The sequence below is a fragment of the Heterodontus francisci genome, chromosome 11 (genome assembly GCF_036365525.1).
Source record: "Heterodontus francisci isolate sHetFra1 chromosome 11, sHetFra1.hap1, whole genome shotgun sequence".
Taxonomy (NCBI): domain Eukaryota; kingdom Metazoa; phylum Chordata; class Chondrichthyes; order Heterodontiformes; family Heterodontidae; genus Heterodontus; species Heterodontus francisci.
Genome location: NC_090381.1, coordinates 101192493 through 101216997, shown reverse-complemented (window position 1 = coordinate 101216997; position 24505 = coordinate 101192493). Strand labels below are relative to the sequence as shown.

Genomic DNA, 24505 nt, shown 5'->3' with positions numbered 1-24505 from the left:
CTAGATAGCAATAAAGGGGGGAAAACATTACAATAAAGCCAAAAAGCCAATACACTACACAGTTGTACAAATATGCTCATAATTCATCCATGTGCCCCCTTTAATACCAGCACCAGACTTGTAGTCAGCAGTATTTCATTTTAGTGTTGTATAACTTAAAATGGTCTTTATGGACACAACTAGTTTTTGAAAGGACCATTCAACAAGAACTATGGGTTTGCACTCCCTCAAGAGCAAGAACATTCCTCAGATAAGGAGACCAAAACTGCACACAGTATTCCAGGTGTAGCCTCACCAAAGCCCTGTATAATTGCAGCAAGACATCCCTGCTCCTGTACTCCAATCCTCTCGCTATGAAGGCCAACATAAGATTTGCCCTTTTTACCGCCTGTTGCAACTGCATGCTTACCTTCAGCGACTGGTATATGAGAAAACCCAGGTCTCGTTGCATATTCACAGAATCACAGAATCACAGAATAATACAGTGCAGAAGAGGCCCTTTGACCCATTGAGTCTGCACCGATACATTAAAACACCTGACCTGTCTACCTAATCCCATTTGCCAGCACTTGGCCCATAGCCTTGAATGTTATGATGTGCCAAGTGCTCATCCAGGTACTTTTTAAAGGATGTGAGACAACCTGCCTCTACCACCCTCCCAGGCAGGGCATTCCCTTCTCTCAGTTTATAGCCGTTCAGATAATAATCTGCCTTCCTGTTTTTGCTACCAAGGTGGATAACCTCACATTTATCCACATTATACTGCATCTGCCATGCATTTGCCCACTCACTTAACTTGTCCAAATCACCCTGAAGCCTCTCTGCATCCTCCTCACAACTCACCCACCCATTTGTGTCATCTGCAAATTTGGAGATATTACATTTAGTTCCCTCATCTAAATCATTCATATATATTGTGAATAGCTGGGGTCCTAGCACCGATCCTTGAGGTACCCCACTAGTCACTGCCTGCCATTCGGAAAAAGACCCGTTTATTCCTACTCTTTGTTTCCTGTCCGCCAACCAATTTTCTATCCATCGCGATACACTACCCCCAATCCCATGCGCTTTAATTTTACACACTAACCTCATATGCGGGACTTTGTCGAAAGCCTTCTGAAAGTCCAAATAAACCACATCCACTGGCTCCCCCTCATCAACTCTACTAGTTACATCCTCGAAGAACTCTAGTAGATTTGTCAAGCATGATTTCCCTTTCGTAAATCCATGCTGACTCTGCCCTACTGTCTTCCAGTAAAGTGTTAAATCATCTATTTTTCATAGTAATTTATCATTGTAAAATTATACACAAGAGATAAGGAATAGGTCTACTATAGAAGTGCTTGTTATTGGGTTTTAGTTCACATGTAAACAAAGCCTCGCATAATAGTCTTACTTTTAATTCATTTTTCAGCAATAAATGGGAAGCTCTATGGAAACTTGCAAGGACTGGATATGTATGTCGGTGAAAAGGCAGTTTGGTATCTCACTGGAATGGGTAATGAAGTAGACATGCACACAGTTCATTTCCATGGGCACAGCTTTGACTATAAGGTAAAGTGGGTTTTGTTGTTTCATTGTGTTTAACTCAGAAAGTTGAATTTCATCTGGTCATTAGCTTTTGGAAGAAAAGTGGGCCTAACCCTACATGGAAAATAAACACCAAGCTATCAATCCACCAAGATATATGTGGCATGATTCCTCAGGGTAGTGTCCTACGCCCAACCATCTTCAGCTGCTTCATCAATGACCTTCTCTCCATCATAAGGTCAGAAGTGGGGATGTTCGCTGATGATTGCACAATGTTCAGCACCATTCGCAACTCCTCAGATACTGAAGCAGTCTGTGTCCATATGCAGCAAGACCTGGACAATATCCAGGCTTGGGCTGATTAGTGACAGGTAGCATTTGCACCACACAAGAGCCAGGCAATGATAATCTACAACAAGAAAGAATCTAACCATCTCCCCTTGACATTCAACGGCATTACCATCGGTGAATCCCCCACTATCAATACCCTGGGGGTTACCATTGACCAGAAACTTAACTAGAGCAGCCACATAAATACAAGAGCAAGTCAAAGGCTGGGAATTCTGCGACAAGTAATTCACCTCCTGACTCCCCAAAGCCTGTCCACCATCTACAAGGCACAAGTCAGGAGTGTGATGGAATACTCTCCACTTGTGTGGAAGACTGTGGCTCCAACAACACTCATGAAGCTCGACACCATCCAGGACAAAGCATCCTGCATGATCGGTAACCCATTCACCACCTTCAACATTTACTCCCTCCACCACTGACACAGTCTCTTTGGCCTCCTTGTCTCGAGAGACAATGGGTAAGCGCCCATTGTCAGTAGTTTGTGAAGCAGCACCTGGAGTGGCTATGAAGGCCAATTCTAGAGTGACAGACTCTTCCACAGGCGCTGCAGATAAAATTGGTTGTCGGGGCTGTTACACAGTTGGCACTCTCCTTGCGCTTCTGTCTTTTTTCCTGCCAACTGCTAAGTCTCTTCGACTCGCCACTGTTTAGCCCCACCTTTATGGCTGTCCGCCAGCTCTGGCGATCACTGGCAACTGACTCCAATGACTTGTGGTCAATGTCACAGGACTTCATGTCGCATTTGCAGACGTCTTTAAAGCGGAGACATGGCCGGCCGGTGGGTCTAATACCAGTGACGAGCTCACTATACAATGTGTCCTTGGTGATCCTGCCATCTTCCATATGGCTCACATGGCCAAGCCATCTCAAGCGCCACTGGCTCAGTAGGGTATATATGCTGGGGATGTTGGCCACCTCAAGGACTTTTGCATTGGAGATATGGTCCTGCCACCTGATGCCAAGGATTCTCTGGAGGCAGCAAAGATGGAATGAGTCGAAATGTCGCTCTTGGCTGACATACGTTGTCCAGGCTTTGCTGCCGTAGAGCAAGGTACTGAGGACACAGGCTTGATACACTGGGACTTTTGTGTTCCGTGTCAGTGCGCCATTTTTCCACACTCTCTTGGCCAGTGTGGACATAGCAGTGGACGCCTTTCCCATGCACTTGTTGATTTCTGCATCGAGGGACAGGTTACTGGTGATAGTTGAGCCTAGGTAGGTGAACTCTTGAACCACTTCCAGAGCGTGGTCGCCAATATTGATAGATGGAGCATTTCTGACGTCCTGTCCCATGATGTTGGTTTTCTTGAAACTGATGGTTAGACGAAATTCGTTGCAGGCAGCCGCAAACCTGTCGATGAGTCTCTGCAGACACTCTTCTGTGTGAGATGTTAATGCAGCATCGTCAGCAAAGAGGAGTTCCCTGATGAGGACTTTCTGTACTTTGGTCTTCGCTCTAAGATGGGCAAGGTTGAACAACCTGCCATCTGATCATGAGTGGAGGAAAATTCCTTCTTCTGAAGACTTGAACGCATGTGAGAGCAGCAGGGAGAAGAAGATCCCAAACAGTGTAGATGCGAGAACACAGCCCTGTTTCACGCTACTCAGGATTGGAAAGGGGTCTGATGAGGCGCTGCTATGCTGAATTATGCCTTTCATATTGTCATGGAATGAAATGATGATACTTAGCAGCTTTGGTGGACATCCAATCTTTGCTAGTCATCTGAAGACACCACGTCTGCTGATGAGGTCAAAGGCTTTGATGAGATCTATGAAAGCAACATGGAGGGGCATCTGTTATTTGCGGCATTTCTCCTGTAGCTGGGGAAGGAGAACAGCATGTCAATGGTGGATCACTCTGCTCGAATGCCACATTGTGCCTCAGGGTAGGCACACTCTGCCAGCTCTGGAGCCTGTTTAAAGCGACTCGAGCGAAGACTTTCGCCACTATGCTGAGCAGGGAGATTCCACGGTAGTTGTTGCAAGTCACCGCGGTCACCCTTGTTCTTATAGAGGGTGATGATATTGGCATCGTGCATGTCCTGTGGTACTGCTCCCTCATCCCAGCACAGGCAAAGCAGTTCATGGAGTGCTGAGAGTTTAGCAGGCTTGGCACGCTTGATTATTTCGGGGTAATGCCTTCCTTCCCAGGGGCTTTTCCACTGGCTAGAGAATCAGTGGCAGCAGTGTATCTACAAGATTTGTAGATAGATTTGCCTCCTTCGACAGCACCTTCCAAGCCCGCCACGTCTACCACCAAGAGGACCAGGGCAGCGAACGTCTGGAAGCATCACCATCTGTAAGTTTACCTCCAAGCCACACATCATCCTGACTTGGAACTATATCACCATTACTTCACTGTCGCTGGATGAAAATGATGGAACTCCCCCCCACCTAACAGCACTGTGGGTGTACCTACACCCCTTCGACTGCAATGGTTCAGGAAGGCAGCTCACCACCACCTTCTCAAGGGCAATTATGGATGGGCAACAAATGCTGGCCTTGCCAGCAATGCCCACATCCTGTGAAACAAATTAAAAAATATGTAAAAGAAAAGAAAGGCCTACATTTACGCAACACCTCACAACATCTTTCAGAAGCTTTTTGATCCACTTCATATGCAATGTATTATTTTGACATAATGTAAAATAGTGTTGGAACCTCGAATATAACAATGAGAGGCTAGGGAAAGCAATTCTGTTTCCTCCCTCACTCTATGTCAGAGCCACCAGACCCCTCTTCACCAGCTCTTATGTTAATATGACTGAGACATGCAACTTGCATTTTAAATCATAGAACAGCATGTTAGTACAAAGTGTAAAATGAGGTATGGTAGCAAATTGATTATGTTACTGGACAAGAAATCAGAGGCTTGAATTAATAATCCAGAGACATGAGCTCAAATCCCACCATGGCAGTTTGTGAATTAGAATTCAGTTAGTTAAATAAATCTGGAATAAAAAGCGAGTAGCAGCACTGGTGACCATGAAACTACCAGATTATCGTAAAAACCCCATCTGATTCACTAATGCTCTTTAGAGGAAGGAAACCTGCCGGTCTGGCTGATACGTGACTCCGTACTCACAGCAATATGGGTGACTCTTTACTGCCCTCTGAAATGGCCTAGCAAGCCACTCAGTTGTATCAAATCATTACAAAAAATATTTCTGCAGTGGTTCAACAAGGCAGCTCACCACCACCTTCTCAAGGGCAATTAGGGAATGGGCAATAAATGCTGGCCTGGCCAGTGACATCCCCATCATGTAAATTAATAAATAAAAAAATCCTAAAGTTTGATGGATATCTCCACAATCTTCTTCCTACTGCTGCCTTTCTGGTGTGAAATCAGGACAGATTGCACTGTTTACTGTTTGTTTTTCCAACTCGTTCTGATTAACGTAGCACAAAAAGAAGCACAAACAGCACCTTTGGTGCAATTGCTTTACTTTTTAAAATTTTCCATTCCAATCCTGGACAAAAGCAGCCGAAAGAAATTGTATGTCAAATCAAAATTATAAATGCCCTTAAGCTGTAGTAAGTTTAACCACAGGGAGTATTTGAGACAGATAGCATGGATGCACTTAAAGGGAACTAGATAAGTACATGAGGGGAAAAGGAATAGATTATGTTTATAGGGTGAGATGAAGTACGGTGGGCGAAGGCTTGCGTGGAGCATAAACACTGGCATAATGGCCAAATGATCTGTTTGTGTACTGTAAATATTATGTAATGTCAAAACTGGGCATTAGGAATTAATTAGGTTTGTAGCAAGTAGGTCCAACTTACTCTGCCTTACCTTTGGAAACTCTTGGTCTTTGGTTGACACTTCCCATTACCTGTATGGTTAAAGTCACTCACCATGTGGCAGATCTCAGGTTTGAAACTGCATCTTAAATATATGGTTATGTGGCATCTTAGTTAGGATGCCAAGATAAAGAGAATTGTCTATCTTCAGATCTCTTGGCTATTGTATGATGAGGTGAGCTACACAGACCTTGGAGTTGGAACAAGTTTCGCATTCCAACACAGATCATCTCACTTTAGTAATCGCTTGAAGTTACCGTATCAAAGTGTTGAAAGGCATCCCAGAATATGGCTCTTGTTGTTTCTATATAGATGAATGGAGTCTACCGTGCAGATACGTATGATCTTTTCCCGGGAACATTCCAGACTGTGGAAATGACTCCGCAGCATCCTGGTATCTGGCTTCTTCACTGCCATGTCACAGATCACATCCACGCTGGCATGGAGACAACCTACACAGTCCACAAGAAACCAGGTAACGTGCAAATTTGGCTGCAAGGCCATAGTCTGAAACATCAGAGTGGTGATAGCGCATGCAATAAGGTGAATGCAGCATTGTTCCTTTCAGGTCTATAGCATGCATGTCCGTGATACAGGGTTAAAGAACATCAAGAAATCACTATAGCAGCAAAGTATTTACCCTGAGGTTTTGCATTGCAAATTGATGCTTCTTGGTTGCTTTATAAAGATATCCCTGTTCGCAGAGTTTCTCTGGAACTCTGTGTTCACCCATTTTGTGAAAACAGAGGCAGTTTAATGATATATGATGAAAGGGTCATGGTACAGCATGTTTGCTCGGAATTATTGGCACCTTATGGTTTATATGCCCTAGGTACCACATCAGCCAGCACCCACTGAGCCATCATGTACCTTGAAAAGTAATTCGTATTTAAGTCTATTTGAGTTACATTCTGTAACTAAAATGAAATTCACTCCTCTCCTTCCCTTCCCTTCTTAAGACACTGTGTAGCATTGCCACAAAAGTGCACAGAGGAAGCAATATATTTCCCACAATGTAATCAGCTTATTTTTTCCACTGTATCTTCAGAGTATTCATGAACTACAGGAATTGAGTGCTGTAGCATAATTGTTTTGTTACTGAATTGGTAATTCAGAGGATTTGACTAATAATCCAGAGAACACACATTCAAACCTCACCATGGTAGTTTGAGAATTTGAAATAATATTTTTTTTAAATCCAGAAATGATAGTGCAAATGCAACCATGAATCTGTTGGATTGTTTCACTAATGCCCTTTAGGGAAGGAAACCTGCCATTCTTATCTGTTCAGATCTTCAGGTGACTCCAGCTCCACACCAGCATGCCTGACTCTTAACTTCCTTCTGAAGTAACCAAACAAGCTACTCAGTTGCATCAAACCGGTACTGCAGCTGTTGAAGAGGGCCCACCAGCACGTTCTCAGGGCAACTAGGTACACGCAATAAATGCCAGCCTTGCCAGTGATAGCCAAATCCAGAAAATGAATTTTAGAAAAAAAGGCTGAAGTTAATAATAATGGCTGGAATTTTACATCCCCAAACGAGCAGGCGTGTGGCAGCTGGGGGGTGGGGGGGGGGGGGCGGTAAAATTGAGTGGGAGGCGGTTGGGCTGGGGGGCTGTTCCCGAGCCCCTCCTGCCGCTCCTGCAATTGTAATCAGGGCGACAACGGTGAGAAATGGCCCGTCCTTAAGTGACCAATTAACTGGTACTTAACGGCCTCCGCCCACTGCCGCGGGTACTTTACCCTTGGCTGGCAGGCGGCTGAGGCCTCAAAAACCCTGCTTGGTGAAACCAGCTGGCCTTCTTGTGGGCTGGTAGGAGGCCCTCTTGATCGGGGACACTGTGCCCCACAGAAGGCTGCCCCCGAAGCCCCAACCACCTCCAACGCATAGCATTCTCCCCGCCCTCCTAACCGACCCCGCTTGCCTCACTGGGGCCCGATCGATTGTCCCTGGCAAGGCATTAAAAACTTACCTTAGTTCCGGGGCCGTCCTTCCTCTTGCCTCCGATGGCTGGGTGTAGTCCCAGCAGTGGCCACCGCTCCCGGTGGCGTTGCTGGGACAAAGAGCTGCTGGCCTGCCGATTCGCCGGCAGCTCCATTAGGCGGGACTTCCTGCCTCAAGGGTTTGGCACCCCAGGCCAGGCAGAGACGGGTTCGCCACCCACTTTTAGGCCGGTGGACGGGGGTCCCGCCCAACGAAAAATTCTGGCCAATATTTGCTGTTAATACGAAGCTCTGTGATCAGCTGACATGCTTGGAAAAACTTGGCAGCTTTCAAAAGAGTGACCGACAATTGGGGTAAAATAAACAGCAGAGATAGATGGTTACCTAGGTAAATTCAAATAATACAAGTTAGAAAGGGAAACATGAAATGTGAACACAAAGTGTGACCATTAGTCAAATAGAAAACAAAAGGTAGTTGGGCGTGACTATTGATCATGTGATGAAAACACCTAGTCAACTTAAAGGTGTTATCAAAAAAGGCAAGGTAAATACTAATATACTTCTCAATGACTTTTGGCTGGAACTCAAACCAAGTGGTTCCAACCGTGCACAGATAGTTCATGAGAGCACATCTAGAATACGAGGCACAGTTTTAGACACTTCGCCTTCAAAAAGAAATTCATGCATTGGAGAAATTTCTGGGTTCATCAAGGTGGTTCTGGGATGTAGCACTCGAAGTTATGAAGGGAGGTTCACTGAACAAGCAGTATCTTGTAATCATTAAGAGTGAGGGGACGTGTGCAAGTTTTAAAAGTGTTGTGAGATTTGATTAATGGAGAGGCAGAATGCAGAACCACAGGAGCTGACAATTAACACGTTTTAAGCAGGATTCAAGATTTTCTTTCTGACAGAGTAATGGATCTATAGAGAAGACACCAATATACAGTGCTGATTTGATTATTGGCTTTTAAGAAAAAACTGAATGACCCTCTGATGAGGGATGGGATTAAAGGCTAAATGGATAAGCATGGATAGCAATGATTAAATGAGCATAATGATTACTGAGTTGCTGTGAAGATGGAGTTGTTATAGCTCAGTCAAAAAATATGTAAAATTAATGGCTTAACAACAGAGCTGCACCAGGATTTTGCTTTGCTTATCATGAAGTGGGAAGGGGAAACATTTTTTGAGGGCTTATTTTTCAGTAATTTAAATGTTTGGATAGAGTCCGGTGGGATCAATTGTACCCGAATTGTATAAAGGAAATCTTTTTGGGTTGAAACATCTTTCCCATATTTTGATAGACATACTTAATAACAACCCAAACAGACAGGAGGAGTGGGGAGAACAATACTCATTTTTTCATTGAGTTTAAAACTATATACTTGCAGTTTGCGTGCTTCTATTATATTCCAGACATCACAGAATTGTTACATTGCAGTAGGAGCCATTTATTACACATGCGAAACAGTATTTTAAAAAGCCAGGTATTTTATTCCGGAGCTGCTTGAGCTAGATGCTTTTTTTTTTTTAATTTCCAAAATATACTTTATTCACAAAAAACTGTAAAAAAAATACATTACAAACAGTTCCAAAAAGCACAAAGTCAAAAAATACAAGGAGCGCAAATGAGATCAGTTTCCTTCAATACAGGAGTGAGTTGCCTCACAACCCTTTTATTTCATTTTACATGCTATGTACATTTTACAGCAAAAGAAATATTTTCTGGATACAGTCGAGGGGTTTCCCATGGATCCAGCCCCTCAGTTCAGCTTGGTGGGGGGACCTTACACTGTGGTCTTTCCCCATTGAGTCTTTGCCGCGGCTGCCCCAAGCTTTAGTGCGTCCCTCAGCACGTAGTCCTGGACCTTGGAATGTGCCAGTCTGCAACATTCGGTCGTGGACAACTCTTTGTGCTGGAAGACCAGCAAGTTTCGGGCAAACCAAAGGGCGTCTTTCACCAAATTGATAGTCCTCCAGCAGCAGTTGATATTTATCTCTGTGTGCGTCCCTGGGAACAGCCCGTAGAGCACAGACTCCTGTGTTACAGAACTGCTTGGGATGAACCTCGACAAAAACCACTGCATCTCTTTCCACACCTGCTTTGCAAAGACACATTCCAGAAGGAGGTGGGCAACCGTCTCTTCCCCACCACAGCCACCTCGAGGGCATTGTGCGGAGGGTGTGAGACTCCGGGCGTGCAGGAAGGATCTGACAGGGAGGGCTCTTCTCGCCACCAGCCAAGCTATATCTTAGTGCTTGTTTGAAAGTTCTGGTGATGAGGCATTCCGCCAAATGACTTACTTGAACTAGATGCTGAAATTTACAGCAGATCACCTACCTTAATTCTCCTTAGGCAGTTACAAGCAGCTATGATTACTTAGATTTACATAGTAGCCTTACAGTGACGGCACCTGTAACTCAAACCAGGCTGCAAGCCTTCGCCTATCAATGAGCAACTCTGCAGGAGGCATATTAATCTTTGTATGTTAGCATCTTCTCATTTAAGCAGTGGTTTTACATTACGGCTAAGTGGGAACTTTTCTAATGTATATTTTCCCTCTTCCCCCTCCCCCACCATCCAGAAGAAACCAGTATTTTTGGAAAAGTCAAAAAGTTTTTTCATGGAGATTCTGGCTAAGTATGATCAACTGAAGATTATATAAACACCTTTTGTGACTATTTCGAATACTTCCTGCTCAAGATGCCTTCAAGTGCAGCAGAGAATCGTGTGAAGCTTTGCTTAATCCACAATATAAATGTGTTATACAGGTAGTTTGTGGTCTGGCATGGCCCTTTTCTCTACAGTGACTAATAAAAACCTCTGAAAGCTCACTTGCAATCATGTTTTATGTTTATTGCCATGACTGAAAACCAAATGTGGAATGGCCTCATCTATGAACAACGAGCAACTGGGTGAGGCACCAAAGCAGTCATTTGTCGACCATGGAACTATACCACAGCATGTCACTGCATTCAACTGGGAAGGGGAGGGATGAGGTTGTTGGAAGGAAGATAATCCAACAGAGAATATAGGAAAAATGATTTGTAAAATCCCACCGTGCAGACAGGTAAAGGGAAATACAGTACATAGCTTATCAGGTAACTTTAGTGAGTTAGTACGAGAGCACAGAATTGTACAACTTATTCTAGTGTTACCAGTTACTGCACTTGTTCAGAATGGGCACAGCTGCCACTTGTGTATTTTATAATGGCCTTATACAGACAGACCACTCTTTTTCAGATGGCTTTTAGCTCCCATGATAGTCTGACAAAAAATACACAATCTCTTTTAAAATCCCTATTACAGCATTTTACCAATGGGGAAAGTCAAAAACAAATCACATCCGTGCGGCTTTTAACCAAAAATCAGCCAGTCAGATTAATAAGAACAAACCTGCATTTATACAGCCACTATCATGACTTCAGGACAACCCTGACTGCTTTCAGCTCATACGAACATACGAATTAGGAGCTGAAGAACTTTTTGAAGTGCAGTCACTGTTATAATATAGGAAGAGCACCAATGGTAGAGTTTGTACGGGCCTGGTTGGAGAGCTACCAACTGTAGATCAAAGAAACTTAGGGATATCAAGAGAGGGGGAGGGGAAACTTTACAAAATGCAAATAACATTTTTGAAATAATACAGGATCTATTCAGGAGAAGTAGGGCACAGCTTTATTGCTCAACAATTGCACTTACCAGACTGTCCGTCAAGGCCTTGGGGAGGTGTTTTTGGTGTGTGTGGTGGGAGGGGAAAGTGTTGAGGTGCTTCCACACTGGGGAAGAGGATAAATCAAAAGTAAGTCAGTGGGTTGCTGTGGAACAGCTCCTGGTTGCAGGAGGATGGAGAAAGGATTGCTGCTCCTCATCAAAGTATCAGGGAATTACCCAGGGGGAAAAGAAAACAAGTGGCATGGAAGGGAACATATGCTAGTCACACTTAGAGATATATCCCTCCAGCTGAGAGTTCCCAGAACAGTGGAGTAAAAGTGAAATGAAAGCAGCCCCCATTAATCCATTTTAGGAGTTTCCTGCAGGATGTTGATCACGTAAGTAGTGCTTCAAAATATCAAGGCTGGCACAAAATAATTTCAAACTGCAATGCTAGTTAGCACAAGTACAAAAAGCTTTTGTGTGGTGGTACGCAGTAGAAAACTGGGTTACAAAATGAACAAAGAAGTGTTGGGGGTGGGGGAGGGTGAGATTGATCTTCAACGGTTGCACAAAATTGGCAATAATGAATGGAAGCCCATTTTATACCCTGTCTGATTTTCTTTCAGCTTCTTTGGAAGTCAACAGAAAAGTCTAGTCGTGTGTAAAATGAGCAGCCAATTCCTTATCCTTGCATCACTGCCAAAGACAGATTTCACCCCCAGTGTATTTAATTGTACTTCATCTTGCATCCTTCCCATTTATTTCCAGTACCTGGCTGCATTCCTGACATAGGAACAGGAATAGGCCATTCAGCCCATCAAGTCAGCCCACCATTCAATATGATCATGGCTGATCATCCACTTCAATGCCTTTTCCCCACACTATCCCCATATCCCCTTATGTACTTTGTATTTAGAAATCTTTCAATCTCTGCTTTAAACATACTCAATGACTGAGCTTCCATAGCCCTCTGGGGTAGAGAACTCCAAAGATTCACAACCTTCTGAGTAAAGAAATTTCTCCTCATTTTTGTCCTAAGTGGCTTCACCCTTATTTTGAAATTGTGTCCCCTGGTCCAAGACTCCCCAACCATCTTGCCTGCATCTACCCTGTCTATTCCTTTAAGTATTTTGTAGGTTTCAATGAGATCACCTCTCATTCTTCGAAACTCTAGAGAATACAGGCCCAGTTTCCCCAATCTCTCTTCATAGGACAGTCCCGCCAACCCAGGAACAAGTCTGGTGAACTTTTGTTGCACTCCCTCTACGGCAATATCCTTCCTAAGGTAAGGGGACCAAGACTGCACACAGTACTCCAGGTGCGGTCTAACCAAGGTTCTATACAATTGAAGCAAGACTTCACTTCTCCTGTACTCAAATCCTCTTGCGATAAAGGCTAACATACCATTAGCCTTCCTAATTGCTTGCTGCACCTGCATGCTAGCTTTCAGTGACTTATTGACAAGGACACCCAGGTCTCTTTGTACATCTACACGTTCTAATCTCTTACCATTTAAGAAATACACTGACACAGTAGCCTCACCCATCCCATGAACACAACAGATCCTCCAGTTGTGCTGTAGAATTACTCCTCTGAGAGTTAATTAAAGTGCAATATGAAAGTAAATTGAAAGACCAGAGTTTTGTTATTGAATTTTATTGCACACTTTTCTTATCAAGACAATTCCAAAAGGAAAAAGGGAACTCTACTCAGCAGCAGCAAGTTTGTGAACTAATTAGTGGATTGTGATTGGATGTGTACTGCTTGCATGGCCAGCAAAGTTGAACTTCATTAGATTCAGAGAATGCAAATTGCTAATCATCTTAAGAGGGGTTCTTGGCTGTCTGGTTAAGAGGTTACTAGGAATGGGCCAGACTTTTCTCTTTGGGAAGCATGTAAATATTAAGTGAAATATCCACAAGTTAAATAAATAATTGGTTGAATGCACACACCAGTGGAAATTTAAAGCATTCAGAGGAGATTAATTAGTATGGTTAATCTAGAAGTCACTGTAATACAAATGATGGCTTTTTTTGAGGGGTGAACAGATGGAGAGGAATATAAAGTGGTGCATTCCAACACACTATACAGCAGAATGGTACTGTGACAGATCCCCAGTTCCAGGCAGGTCTTAGGGGCAGAGAAGACTGGGAGGGGTCATCCATCTACCCTCTGGGTTTGATTATGGTATTTTCCATTGAGGTGACTTTGAACAGGGGAAGGTGGAAAAAGTGGATTAGAGAAAACTCAAAAAAAAACTTCCAAGCTGAAATAGTTATGCCAAACATTCAGATACTTTGTGCATGAATGGATCAAAGGGTAGAAAATTCCAGAGAAGTTCATATATGAACCTTAACCTGCTTGTAGATGCTGAAATGCAGTTCTTGCTTGAGCAGTTATTAATGCCGACACAGAAATAGCACCCGGGAGTGCTGTAAGAGTGTGTTAACCATCAGTAAGTGAACTTTGCCACTTTGCCATGAATTTCTACTCCTGTGTGGTTATGTAGATGCACTGCAATACCTAAACTGACCAGGTCTCCAGTGGAGTTTTGTATTTTGCCAGTGTAGGTTAGAGTTGGGTTGATCTTTGCAGTTCTATTCTGCACCAGAATCATGGCAGATGCACGTCATGTTGTTTCGTCTGCACTAGAATTGAAGCAAAATAATGTTGTTCTGTTCTGGATCCTGGGAAGTTTAAACAGCTTGCCATATGGAGCAGCACTGGGTCAGGTTATTGAATTCTTCCTGCTGCATTCCAGGAGATGGGGTAGGAAAAATGAAGCAACACCATCCTCTGGCAACATACTTAGAAAATCCAGAGGTTGTAGTGTGGAGGCCACCATTGCCAAGGTTTCTGGGGAAGAAGCACAAAAGTTCTGGAATCAGTATCTACAAACCAGGCAAAAGGAGCTTCATAGATTGCATGAAGAAACCCTCACATTATGAAGACAGATACCAACGACAGCAATGCAAAGGCACAGCTCAAATGTTAGTGATATCTTTGTGCATTTTTCTGCTGGTGGTGTTAGTTGTGTAGCAACAGGCCATTCCACCCCTCCCCCAGTGACTATATATGTGGTTAAACTGAGCCAAAGCAGGAAGGATGTTGGGCTTGATTCCTGCTCAACTGATTGCTATAACTGATCTTCCATTTGCTGGCTAGCAATGGGATTTTTTTTTTTTTAAAAAGCAATTACGTTTGAAATTCTCATCTGTTTTTAAATCCCTCCGTGGCTTCATCCCTCCTGTTACCTCTGTAACCTCTTCCAGTCCTACTACTTCCTGAAATCACTGAGCTCCTCCAATTCTGGCCTTTTGTGCATCCCAGACTTGTATCACTCCACCATTGGTGGTCGTGCCTTCAGCAGTCTGGGCTCTAAGCTCTGGAATTCCCTCCCTAAACTCCTCTACCTCTCTCTCTCTCTTCCTTGAAGACATTCCTTAAAAGCTACCTTTTTGACCAAGCATTTACGATGTTAAAAGGTGCTATATAAAGGCAAATCGTTATTGGTTTTTAAATTGACACTAGGTGAGGTTTGACCGTGACGGGCTTCCATGGTCAAACATCCAACTGACGATCATCATCAAAACGCATAGGTTTGAGCTTGGGTGAGGCCCTAGGGGCTCACTTTCACCCAGGGAGGCTTACCCGAATATACACTATCACCTTCAAAAGATATGGGTAGAAAAATAGAAGAAAAAAATGAATTGCATTTAGTGCATTTAAGAAAATAAAATGACCAGAACTGTAGAAAATTAAACCTTCCCTCTCTGGCCCAGTTTTGTGCATCGAAGAAACCAAGAAAGAGCTTTCATTTATATAGCCCCTTTCACAACCTCAGGACTTCCCAAGCACCTTACAACCAATGAAGCACTCTTGAAGTGCAAACTGCAACATGGCAGGTACCAAAACTATTGCAGAAGGATGAGAAACACAAATAAAATACCCTTCAGTGAAGCTACCAGTATTCTGTTTCCTCCTCCAGCTCCTCTTGTCCTCCTACAAAGTTCAGGCAAAAGCTTTTTCCACCATAAAGGCTGAAAGGAGAAAAAAACACTTGTGTTATATTAGTGAAATGATGGCACACCCACAATTGTGGAAACCTTGCTGAGGTTAGACTGACACTGAGATATAGGAGGAGTATCAACACTTTGGACTGGGGCTAAATCCAGTCTATAGGAGGAAAACTGCTACCCTGGAATGCAGCTGAATGCAGTCTATAGAAGATGTCTCTCCGAGTGGAGCCCAGCGTTGCTCCAGCATGAGGGGTGAAAAGGGAAAGAGCAGTCATCCTGTCCCACTGCTGTGCAATACTTTAGCAGCTGACTTTATATTCAGATAGACTTCGTTAGCGGCATCAGGAGGATGTCTCCAGCATACTCTCTCGCCAGAGGAGGGAGAGAAATAAAAACGAAGTCCAGCAATTCCACAGGCAATTGGAATGGGAACAGTATCAAATCAAATACAATCTGCAATGTTTTTTTTTTAAAGAGAAATCTACCATTTTCTTAACTATAATTGTTTTATGTCCAATTGTTACAATACTGTTAGAATAAGTTCATCGACCTGAAACGTTAACTATTTCTCTCTCAACAGATGCCTCCTGATCTGCTGAGTATTTCCAGCATTTTCTGCTTTTTATTTCAGATTTCCAGCAGCCACTGTATTTTGCTTTTGTGTTGATGTAGTCCAGTGACTTGTTCTGTCGGCAATACGTCGGCCATTCTGCACCACCAATGCTCCACAGACAACCATGAAATGAGTGACCAGTTAATCTGATTTTGGCAATATTGCTGGAGGGATGAATGTTGGCCAAACTCCCTGGAGAATTCCCTCCTTCTCTTTGCTTAGTGTCATGAGACCATTCATGTCCATCTCAACAGGAAGATGAGACCCTGGTTCATCTGAAGGACGGTACAATGGAGCCCAAGTGCCTGATATGCTCGGTAACATGCTCAAATACCAGTGTGAAACTTGAACTAACAACCTGACTCAGGGAGGTAAAATTTCCACCAACTGAACCCAAGTTTAGCACATTCCAAGGAATCTTCCGTTTCCAAACCAACTTACTCTCCCCTGGGAAACGACAGACCAAAATGCATGTACAAAAGGGATTCATTGAGACAAACCTGTCTTTCCTGCTGCATTTCACAATTGGCAAATGGTAGAACAGCCTCAGGACATCGGTCAAGGAGCTGGTCAGTGACACGCTCACATTCACCCAGCCTGGTGTCACATAGCACATGGATACTTAGACCAGGGGTGTCATCTTCAGGGAGTTGATGCAGAAGAGGAAGAACAGTTTTCACATCGATTGAAGAGCCACACAAAATGGACTACGGACGAAGTGAAAGAAATGTGTATGAATCTGTATGAAAAGTTCTAGCCTGATTTGTACATTCCAGTGGTCTTTCTAAGATCCTCACACTTGTTGCTCGAGGTGGAGGGGGCAGGGGAGAAAGCTTTAAGGAAACAGATGACCCTGGAGTAGTGGACGGTTTTGGCAGAGGACAGCATGGCCCAACAGTGCTCAATATGGTCCAGCCAGATATGGTGGTGGACAGCTAACCCAGTTCACAGCAGGGTATGTGCAAGTCTGTGCCTCCTGAACACAAGAGTGTGAAGATGTTTGTATCATACCAGAGGGAACGACTGGAATGGGAGAGAGTAAAGGTGGAGATGAGGGAGTTGTTGAGCAGATTGACAGTTTTGGAAGTATTGTGGCAAATGAAGGGCTAAAGGCGAGGCAGTTGGCAACTTTAAAACACAGTTGCAAATGACTCGGGAAAAGTTTTTTCCAGGTTTACACACAGAAGGAAGTGGTCAGAAATGGCTTTTTTTATGACTGAGATCATGAGTAGGGAGGCAAGGTGAGATGGCATAGTCAAAGGGCGGGTGATAAGCAATGAGGATTTTACATTCTATGCTCCTATGTTTGAAAGGAAAGGTGAGCAGGGTAGAATAAGGTGGGGTGCTTGAAGGAGAAGACACCAGAGGAGAAGGGGGAGTGACCAAGTTTTTTTAAAAATTCATTCATGGGATGTGGGCGTCGCTGGCCAGGCCAGCATTTATTGCCCATCCCTAATTGCCCTTGAGAAGGTGGTGGTGAGCTGCCTTCTTGAACCGCTGCAGTCCATTTGGGGTAGGTATACCCACAGTGCTGTTAGGAAGGGAGTTCCAGGATTTTGACCCAGCGACAGTGAAGGAATGGTGATATAGTTCCAAGTCAGGATGGTGTGTGACTTGGAGGGGAACTTGCAGATGGTGGTGTTCCCATGTATTTGCTGCCCTTGTCCTTGTAGTTGGTAGAGGTTGCGGGGTTGGAAGGTGCTGTCTAAGGAGCCTTGGTGCATTGCTGCAGTGCATCTTGTAGATGGTACACACTGCTGCCACTGTGCGTCGGTGGTGGAGGGAGTGAATGTTTGTAGATGGGGTGCCAATCAAGCGGGCTGCTTTGTCCTGGATGGTGTCGAGCTTCTTGAGTGTTGTTGGAGCTGTACCCATCCAGGCAAGTGTATTCTATCACACTCCTCACTTGTGCCTTGTAGATGATGGACAGGCGTTGGGGAGTCAGGATGTGAGTTACTCGCCTCAGGATTCCTAGCCTCTGACCTGCTCTTGTAGCCATGGTATTTATATGGCTACTCCAGTTCAGTTTCTGGTCAATGGTAGCCCCTAGGATGTTGATAGTGGGGGATTCAGCAATGGTAATGCTGTTGAATGTCAAGGGGAGATGGTTAGATTCTCTCTTGTTGGAGATGGTCATTGCCTGGCACTTGTGTGGTGCGAATGTAACTTGCCACTTATCAGCCCAAGCCTGGATATTGTCCAGGTCTTGCTGCATTTCTACACGGACTGCTTCAGTATCTGAGGAGTCACGAATGGTGCTGAACATTGTGCAATCATCAGCAAACATCCCCACTTCTGACCTTATGATTGAAGGAAGGTCATTGATGAAGCAACTGAAGATGGTTGGGCCTATTACACTACCCTAAGGAACTTCTGCCGTGATGTCCTGGAGCTCAGATGATTGACCTCCAACAACCACAACCATCTTCCTTTGCGCTAGGTATGACTCCAGCCAGCGGAGGGTTTTCCCCCCGATTCCCATTGACCTCAGTTTTGCTCGGGCTCCTTGATGCCATACTTGGTCAAATGCTGCCTTGATGTCAAGGGCCGTCACTCTCACCTCACCTCTTGAGTTCAGCTCTTTTGTCCATGTTTGAACTAAGGCTGTAATGAGGTCAGGAGCTGAGTGGCCCTGGCGGAACCCAAACTGAGCGTCACTGAGCAGGTTATTGCTACGCAAGTGCCGCTTGATGGCACTGTTGATGACACCTTCCATCACTTTACTGATGATTGAGAGTAGGCTGATGGGGCGGTAATTGGCCGGGTTGGACTTGTCCTGCTTTTTGTGTACAGGACATACCTGGGCAATTTTCCACCTTGCAGGGTAGATGCCAGTGTTGTAGCTGCACTGGAACAGCTTGGCTAGGGGCGCGGCAAGCTCTGGAGCACAGGTCTTCAGTACTATTGCCAGAATATTGTCGGGGCCCATAGCTTTTGCAGTATCCAGTGCCTTCAGTCGTTTCTTGATATCACGCAGAGTGAATCGAATTGGCTGAAGTCTGGCATCTGTGATGCTGGGGATTTCAGGAGGAGGCTGATATGGATCATCAACTCGGCACTTCTGGCTGAAGATTGTTGCAAATGCTTCCACCTTATCTTTCACACTGATGTGCTGGGCTCCCCCATCATTGAGGATGGGGATATTTGTGGAGCCACCTCCTCCAGTTAGTTGTTTAATTGTCCACCACCATTCACGGCTGGATGTGGCAGGACTGCAGAGCTTAGATCTGATCCGTTGGTTATGGGATTGCTTAGCTCTGTCTATCGCATGCTGCTTACGCAGTTAGGCACGCAGATAGTCCTGTGTTGTAGCTTCACCAGGTTGACACCTCATTTTCAGGTATGCCTGGTGCTGCTCCTGGCATGCCCTCCTGCACTCTTTATTGAACCAGGGTTGGTCTCCTGGCTTGATGGTAATGGTAGAGTGGGGGATATGCCAGGCCATGAGGTTAAAATTGTGGTCGAGTACAATTCTGCTGCTGCTAATGGCCCACAGCGCCTCATGGAATCCCAGTTTTGCATTGCTAAATCTATCCCATTTAGCACGGTGATAGTGCCACACAACACGATGGACGGTATCCTCAATGTGAAGGCGGGACTTCGTCTCCACAAGGACTGTGCGGTGGTCACTCTTACCAATACAGTCATGGACAGATGCATCTGCAGCAGGCAGATTGGTGAGGACGAGGTCAAGTATGTTTTTCCCTCGTGTTGGTTCCCCCACCTCCTGCCGCAGACCCAGTCTAGCAGCTATGTCTTTTAGGACTCGGCCAGAGCAATCAGTAATGGTGCTACCGAGCCACTCTTGGTGATGGCCATTGAGGTCCCCCACCCAGAGTACATTTTGTGCCCTTGCCACCCTCAGTGCTTCCTCCAAGTGGTGTTCAACATGGTGGCGTACTGAGTCATCAGCTGAGGGAGGGAGGTAGGTGGTAATCAGTAGGATGTTACCTTGCCCATGTTTGACCTGATGCCATGAGACTTCATGGGGTCCGGAGTCAATGTTGAGGACTCCCTGGGCAACTCCCTCCCTACTGTATACCACTGTGCCACCACCTCTGGTGGGTCTGTCCTGCCGGTGGGACAGGACATACCCGGGGATGGTGAAGGCCGTGTCTGGGACATTGTCTGTAAGGTATGATTCCGTGAGTATGACTATGTCAGGCTGTTGCTTGACTAGTCTGTGGGACAGCTCTCCCAACTTTGGCACAAGCCCCCAGATGTTAGTAAGGAGGACTTTGCAGGGTCAAAAGGGCTGGGTTTGCCGTTGTCGTTTCCGGTGCCTAGGTCGATGCCGGGTGGTCCGTCCGGTATCATTCCTTTTTATTGACTTTGTAGCAGTTAGGTACAACTGAGTGGCTTGCTCGGCCATTTCAGAGGGCACGCAAGAGTTAACCACATTGCTGTGGGTCTGGAATCACATGTAGGCCAGACCAGGTAAGGACAGCAGATTTCCTTCCCTAAAGGACATTAGTGAACCAGATGGGTTTTTACAACAATTGACAATGGTTTCATGGCCATCATTAGACTAGCTTCCAGATTCTTTTATTAATTAAATTCAAATTCCACCTTCTGCTGTGGTGGGATTCGAACCAGTGTCCCCTGAGAAATACCCTGGGTCTCTGGGTTACTAGTCCAGTGATAATACCACTACGCCACTGCCTATTTGGTGCTAAGAGTCACACTACCAACATGGCAGTTTGCGGAGTGGGGGGGGGGGGGGGGGGCAAGCGATTTGGTAAGGGGTAAGGAGTCATTAAACGTGAGCCGAGTTTCGGTCACATTATTGGAAAGTAAATGGACAGTCTTGAGAGAAATGTGGAGGGGTGATTGTTAATCCACTATGTGACTCCAAGGCAGCAGTTGTGGGTGAGGTGAGCAAAACAAGGAGGAGGCCGGTGAGACGCATTCCCCAGAAGACTCACTGGGAAAGAAGGTCATTACAGAGAGATGGATTTATATGTTATATTTATATATTATATATAATGGACATAGCAGTTGGGTTTGTTATTTGTAAGGTGGCAGAATGGGTGCCTTGATGGGCCTTTGGCAAATGCCAAAAGGAGAGGGTGGGCAGGGTTATTGATGGGGTGATTCAAGTCTTTGATGGTGGCAGGAGATTAAAAAGGTAGAAGTGTAATGATGAACTGGGATAGGGATTAGGGGAGGAGTATTCAAGATGGGAGAATTCTTCCATGCGCTTGTAACCCTAGTATTGTATACCATGATTACACAAGACTACACTGTTTCCTACTCCAATTCATATTTTCCCCCAGGAGCTCAAAACTGGGAACGCTTCACCTCCCTAGGCTCGAGATCACAGTCCTTTTAACCTGTCTTCTCTCCTCATCTTTTCAACCTCAGTTGGTGTCCTGCACTATGGCCTTTGACCCCCAAGTTATGCTTCTCAAAAAAAGCCAGCACAAACCTGTAACTTTTGAAGATCCTCCGAAGGACCTTGCAGATGGGAACTGGATGCATTGATGGTGTGGATCCACAGGAAAATGGTACCAAATTGACCACACGAATTTATCTAGTTAAAAGAAATAAAAAGGGAATACAAATTAAACTGGTGTTCTTCTGTTCAATTACAAGCTGGGAAACTTATTTTCTTTTCCTGTGTTGACATATAAATATATTTTATAGAACAAATACACTGTTGTGGCACAGACATCACAAATTAAAGATTGCTATTGGTGATCATGAGCAAACATTCCTCCAACTGGGGTTTTAATGCAGGAGTTAACTTGTTGATTTAAATGGGTTAACACCTCTGCTAAAATGGTGGACAGGAATACCACACGGAAAGAAAGACAGACTTGCATTCAAATAATGTCCCTCATAACCTCAGGATGTCTTTACAATGAAGTTTTTTTTTTTTAAAGTGCAGTCACTTTTATAATGTAGGAAAAGCCAAGGCCAATTTGCACACAGCAAGCTCCCACAAACAGCAATGATCAGATGATCTGTTTTATTGATGTTGGCCAAGGGCAGAGTGGGCAGGGGCTGTGGGAAGAGACTAAATGGATGAATATATTAAACCTTCATTAGCAAATATCAGTAATGTCTTGCTTCATTGCAATGGTCCATTCACAGTGTCATGTGCACTGTTAGAGGTTGGGAAATATTAGAAACATAGGAGCAGGAGTAGGCTATTCGGCCCTTAGAGCCTGCACCACCATTCAATACGATCATGGCTGATCATCCAAACTCAGTACCCTGTTCCCGCTTTCGCCCCATATCCCTTGATCCCTTTAGCCCCAAGAAGAATATCTAACTCTTTCTTGAATATATTTAATGATTTGACCTCAACTATTTTCTGTGGTAGAGAATTTCACAGGTTCACCACTCTGGGTGAAGAAATCTCTCCTCATCTCAGTCCTTATCCTTCGACTGTGACCCCTGGTCCTGGACTCCCCCGCCATCGGGAACATCCTTCCTGCATCTAGTCCGTCCAGTCCTGTTAGAATTTTATAGGTTTCTATGAGATCCCCTCTCATTCTTCTAAACTCTAGCAAATACAAGCCTGATCAACCCAATCTCTCTTCATACGTCAGTCCTGCCATCCCAGGAATCAGTCTGATGAACCTTCGCTGCACTCCCTCCATAGCAAGAACATCCTTTCTCAGATAAGGAGACCAAAACGGCACACAATACTCCAGAGGTGGTCTCGCCAAGGCCTTGTATAATTGCAGCAAGACATCCTTGCTCCTGTACTCGAATCCTCTCGCTATGAAGGCCAACATACCATTTGCCTTCTTAACTGCCTGCTGCACCTGCATGCTTACTTTCAGTGGCTGGTACATAAGGACACCCAGGTCTCGCTGCACCTCCCCCTTTCCCAATCTATCGCCGTTCAGATAATAATCTGCCTTCTTGTTTTTGCCAAAGTGGATAACCTCACATTTATCCACATTATACTGCATCTGCCATGTATTTGCCCACTCACTCAACCTGTCCAAATCACACTGGAGCTTCTCTGCATCCTTCTCATAGCTCACACTCCCACCCAGCTTTGTGTCGTCTGCAAATTTGATATATTACATTTAATTCCCTCATCAATATCATTAATATATATTGTGAATAGCTGGGATCCTAGCACTGATCCCTGTGGTACCCCACTAGTCACTGCCTGCCACTCGGAAAAAGACCCGTTTATTCCCACTCTTTGTTTCCTGTCTGTCAACCAGTTCTCTATCCATGTACCTTACCCCCAATCCCATGTGCTTTAATTTTGCACACGAATCTCTTATGTGGGACCTTATTGAAAGCCTTCTGAAAGTCCAAATACACCACATCCACTGGTTCTCCCTTATCTATTCTACTAGTTACATCCTCAAAAAGTCTTGATGTAATGCTCACTACACTGGCATGTAAATAGATGTTCACTATAGTGTTAAAAGGAAAACTTCAAATCAAATATTACTCATGGCAATCAGCCTCCATTGTTGTCCCAACAATGCACCGTTTCACATATGTTTAGAGGATCTATCCAAACCAGGAACTATTTCTGAACTGTGTATCTTTGTGCACTAGAGTGAGTCACAACAGAACTCCATCCAAATTACTAGATATTCACTTTACACAGCAAACTACTAAATAGATCAGTCTTTGAAAACACCCAGGCTGTGGATTTACACCTCTGCTCCTGTCCGTCCACACTCTTCATGGATTAAATTGAATGGGTGGCAATCGTCAGCTGGTGAGCAGAGAGGTAGAAATCCCTAGACGCAGTGTCCTAGCCTGATTGCTGATCCAGCAAAAAGAATCAATTCCACCTTTCATTTGTTTAAAACAATGAAACCCTCGCTTTGTCCCCCTCTTTATTTACAACTTTGTATACATTTTAAACTTATCAAGGTGAGGGATGTCAGTACAAGCACCCAATATTAGCATCAAGCACTCAAGACACAGTACAGTTAGATCTCTCTAACTAGAGGAGAACACCCTCTACTGTACCACAGTGGTATTTTTTCATTTTCCACACTGCTCATTTGTGGCCTGAATGAGATTGTTGAATGTGCTGAATTAGAGCCAGTTTTTCAGAAACCGGACAGACAGTACCCAAATTCATTTCACATTGCTACTACATTCCGAGGTAACTTTCATTCTGTCAGCCTGTGTTGTATTTGAACCCAGTTCCCCAGAGGTGAAAGGTTAGTGTCTGACCCACTATGTTACCCAGTTCCTTCCTGCATTTCTTTATAAACAAAAAGGTTATGTAAAGGAAATTTCTCAGTCAATTGTCAGATGATTGCGAGAAGTGTTTTGGCGTTATTGGTTGCAGAATAATTGTTGGCCAGGCCACCAGGGACACTCCCCTACTCTTCTTCCAATAGTGACATGGACCTTTTACATCCACCTGAACAGACAGACAGAGCTTCAATATAACAATCAAAAATATCGCATCTCTGAGAGTGCATTGCTCCTTCAGCATTGTCACACAATGTCAGTCTAGACTGTGTGCTGAGGTCCTGCAAGGAGTTTAAATTCAGAGGTGTAAGTGCTACCATTGAGCCAAGCTAAGACTAAGGACTATGTAGATTATATCTTCAACACATTAAAAACCATACATCTGAATGCAC

The 24505-nt window shown here is 44.4% G+C and overlaps 2 protein-coding genes across 5 annotated transcripts in view; one reads left to right on the top strand and one right to left on the bottom strand.

Moving 5' to 3' along the window:
- The window catches only part of cp (ceruloplasmin), a 58630-nt gene extending 48165 nt beyond the window's left edge, over positions 1-10465 (top strand). Inside the window, exons 17-19 of the mRNA XM_068042612.1 lie at positions 1415-1554; positions 5998-6160; positions 10216-10465. Coding sequence (XP_067898713.1) covers positions 1415-1554; positions 5998-6160; positions 10216-10271 — 359 coding nt within the window. The 3' untranslated portion in view covers positions 10272-10465. The remainder of the gene's footprint in view (positions 1-1414; positions 1555-5997; positions 6161-10215) is intronic.
- Positions 10466-12928: 2463 nt separating this feature from the next.
- The window catches only part of hps3 (HPS3 biogenesis of lysosomal organelles complex 2 subunit 1), a 46504-nt gene continuing 34927 nt past the window's right edge, over positions 12929-24505 (bottom strand). For all 4 annotated transcript variants that reach the window (XM_068042614.1, XM_068042613.1, XM_068042616.1 and 1 more), the window contains exons 15-18: positions 21349-21453; positions 16421-16627; positions 15238-15328; positions 12929-14144 (exon numbers count right to left, since the gene is read on the bottom strand). In XM_068042614.1, coding sequence (XP_067898715.1) covers positions 14017-14144; positions 15238-15328; positions 16421-16627; positions 21349-21453 — 531 coding nt within the window. In that variant the 3' untranslated portion in view covers positions 12929-14016. The remainder of the gene's footprint in view (positions 14145-15237; positions 15329-16420; positions 16628-21348; positions 21454-24505) is intronic.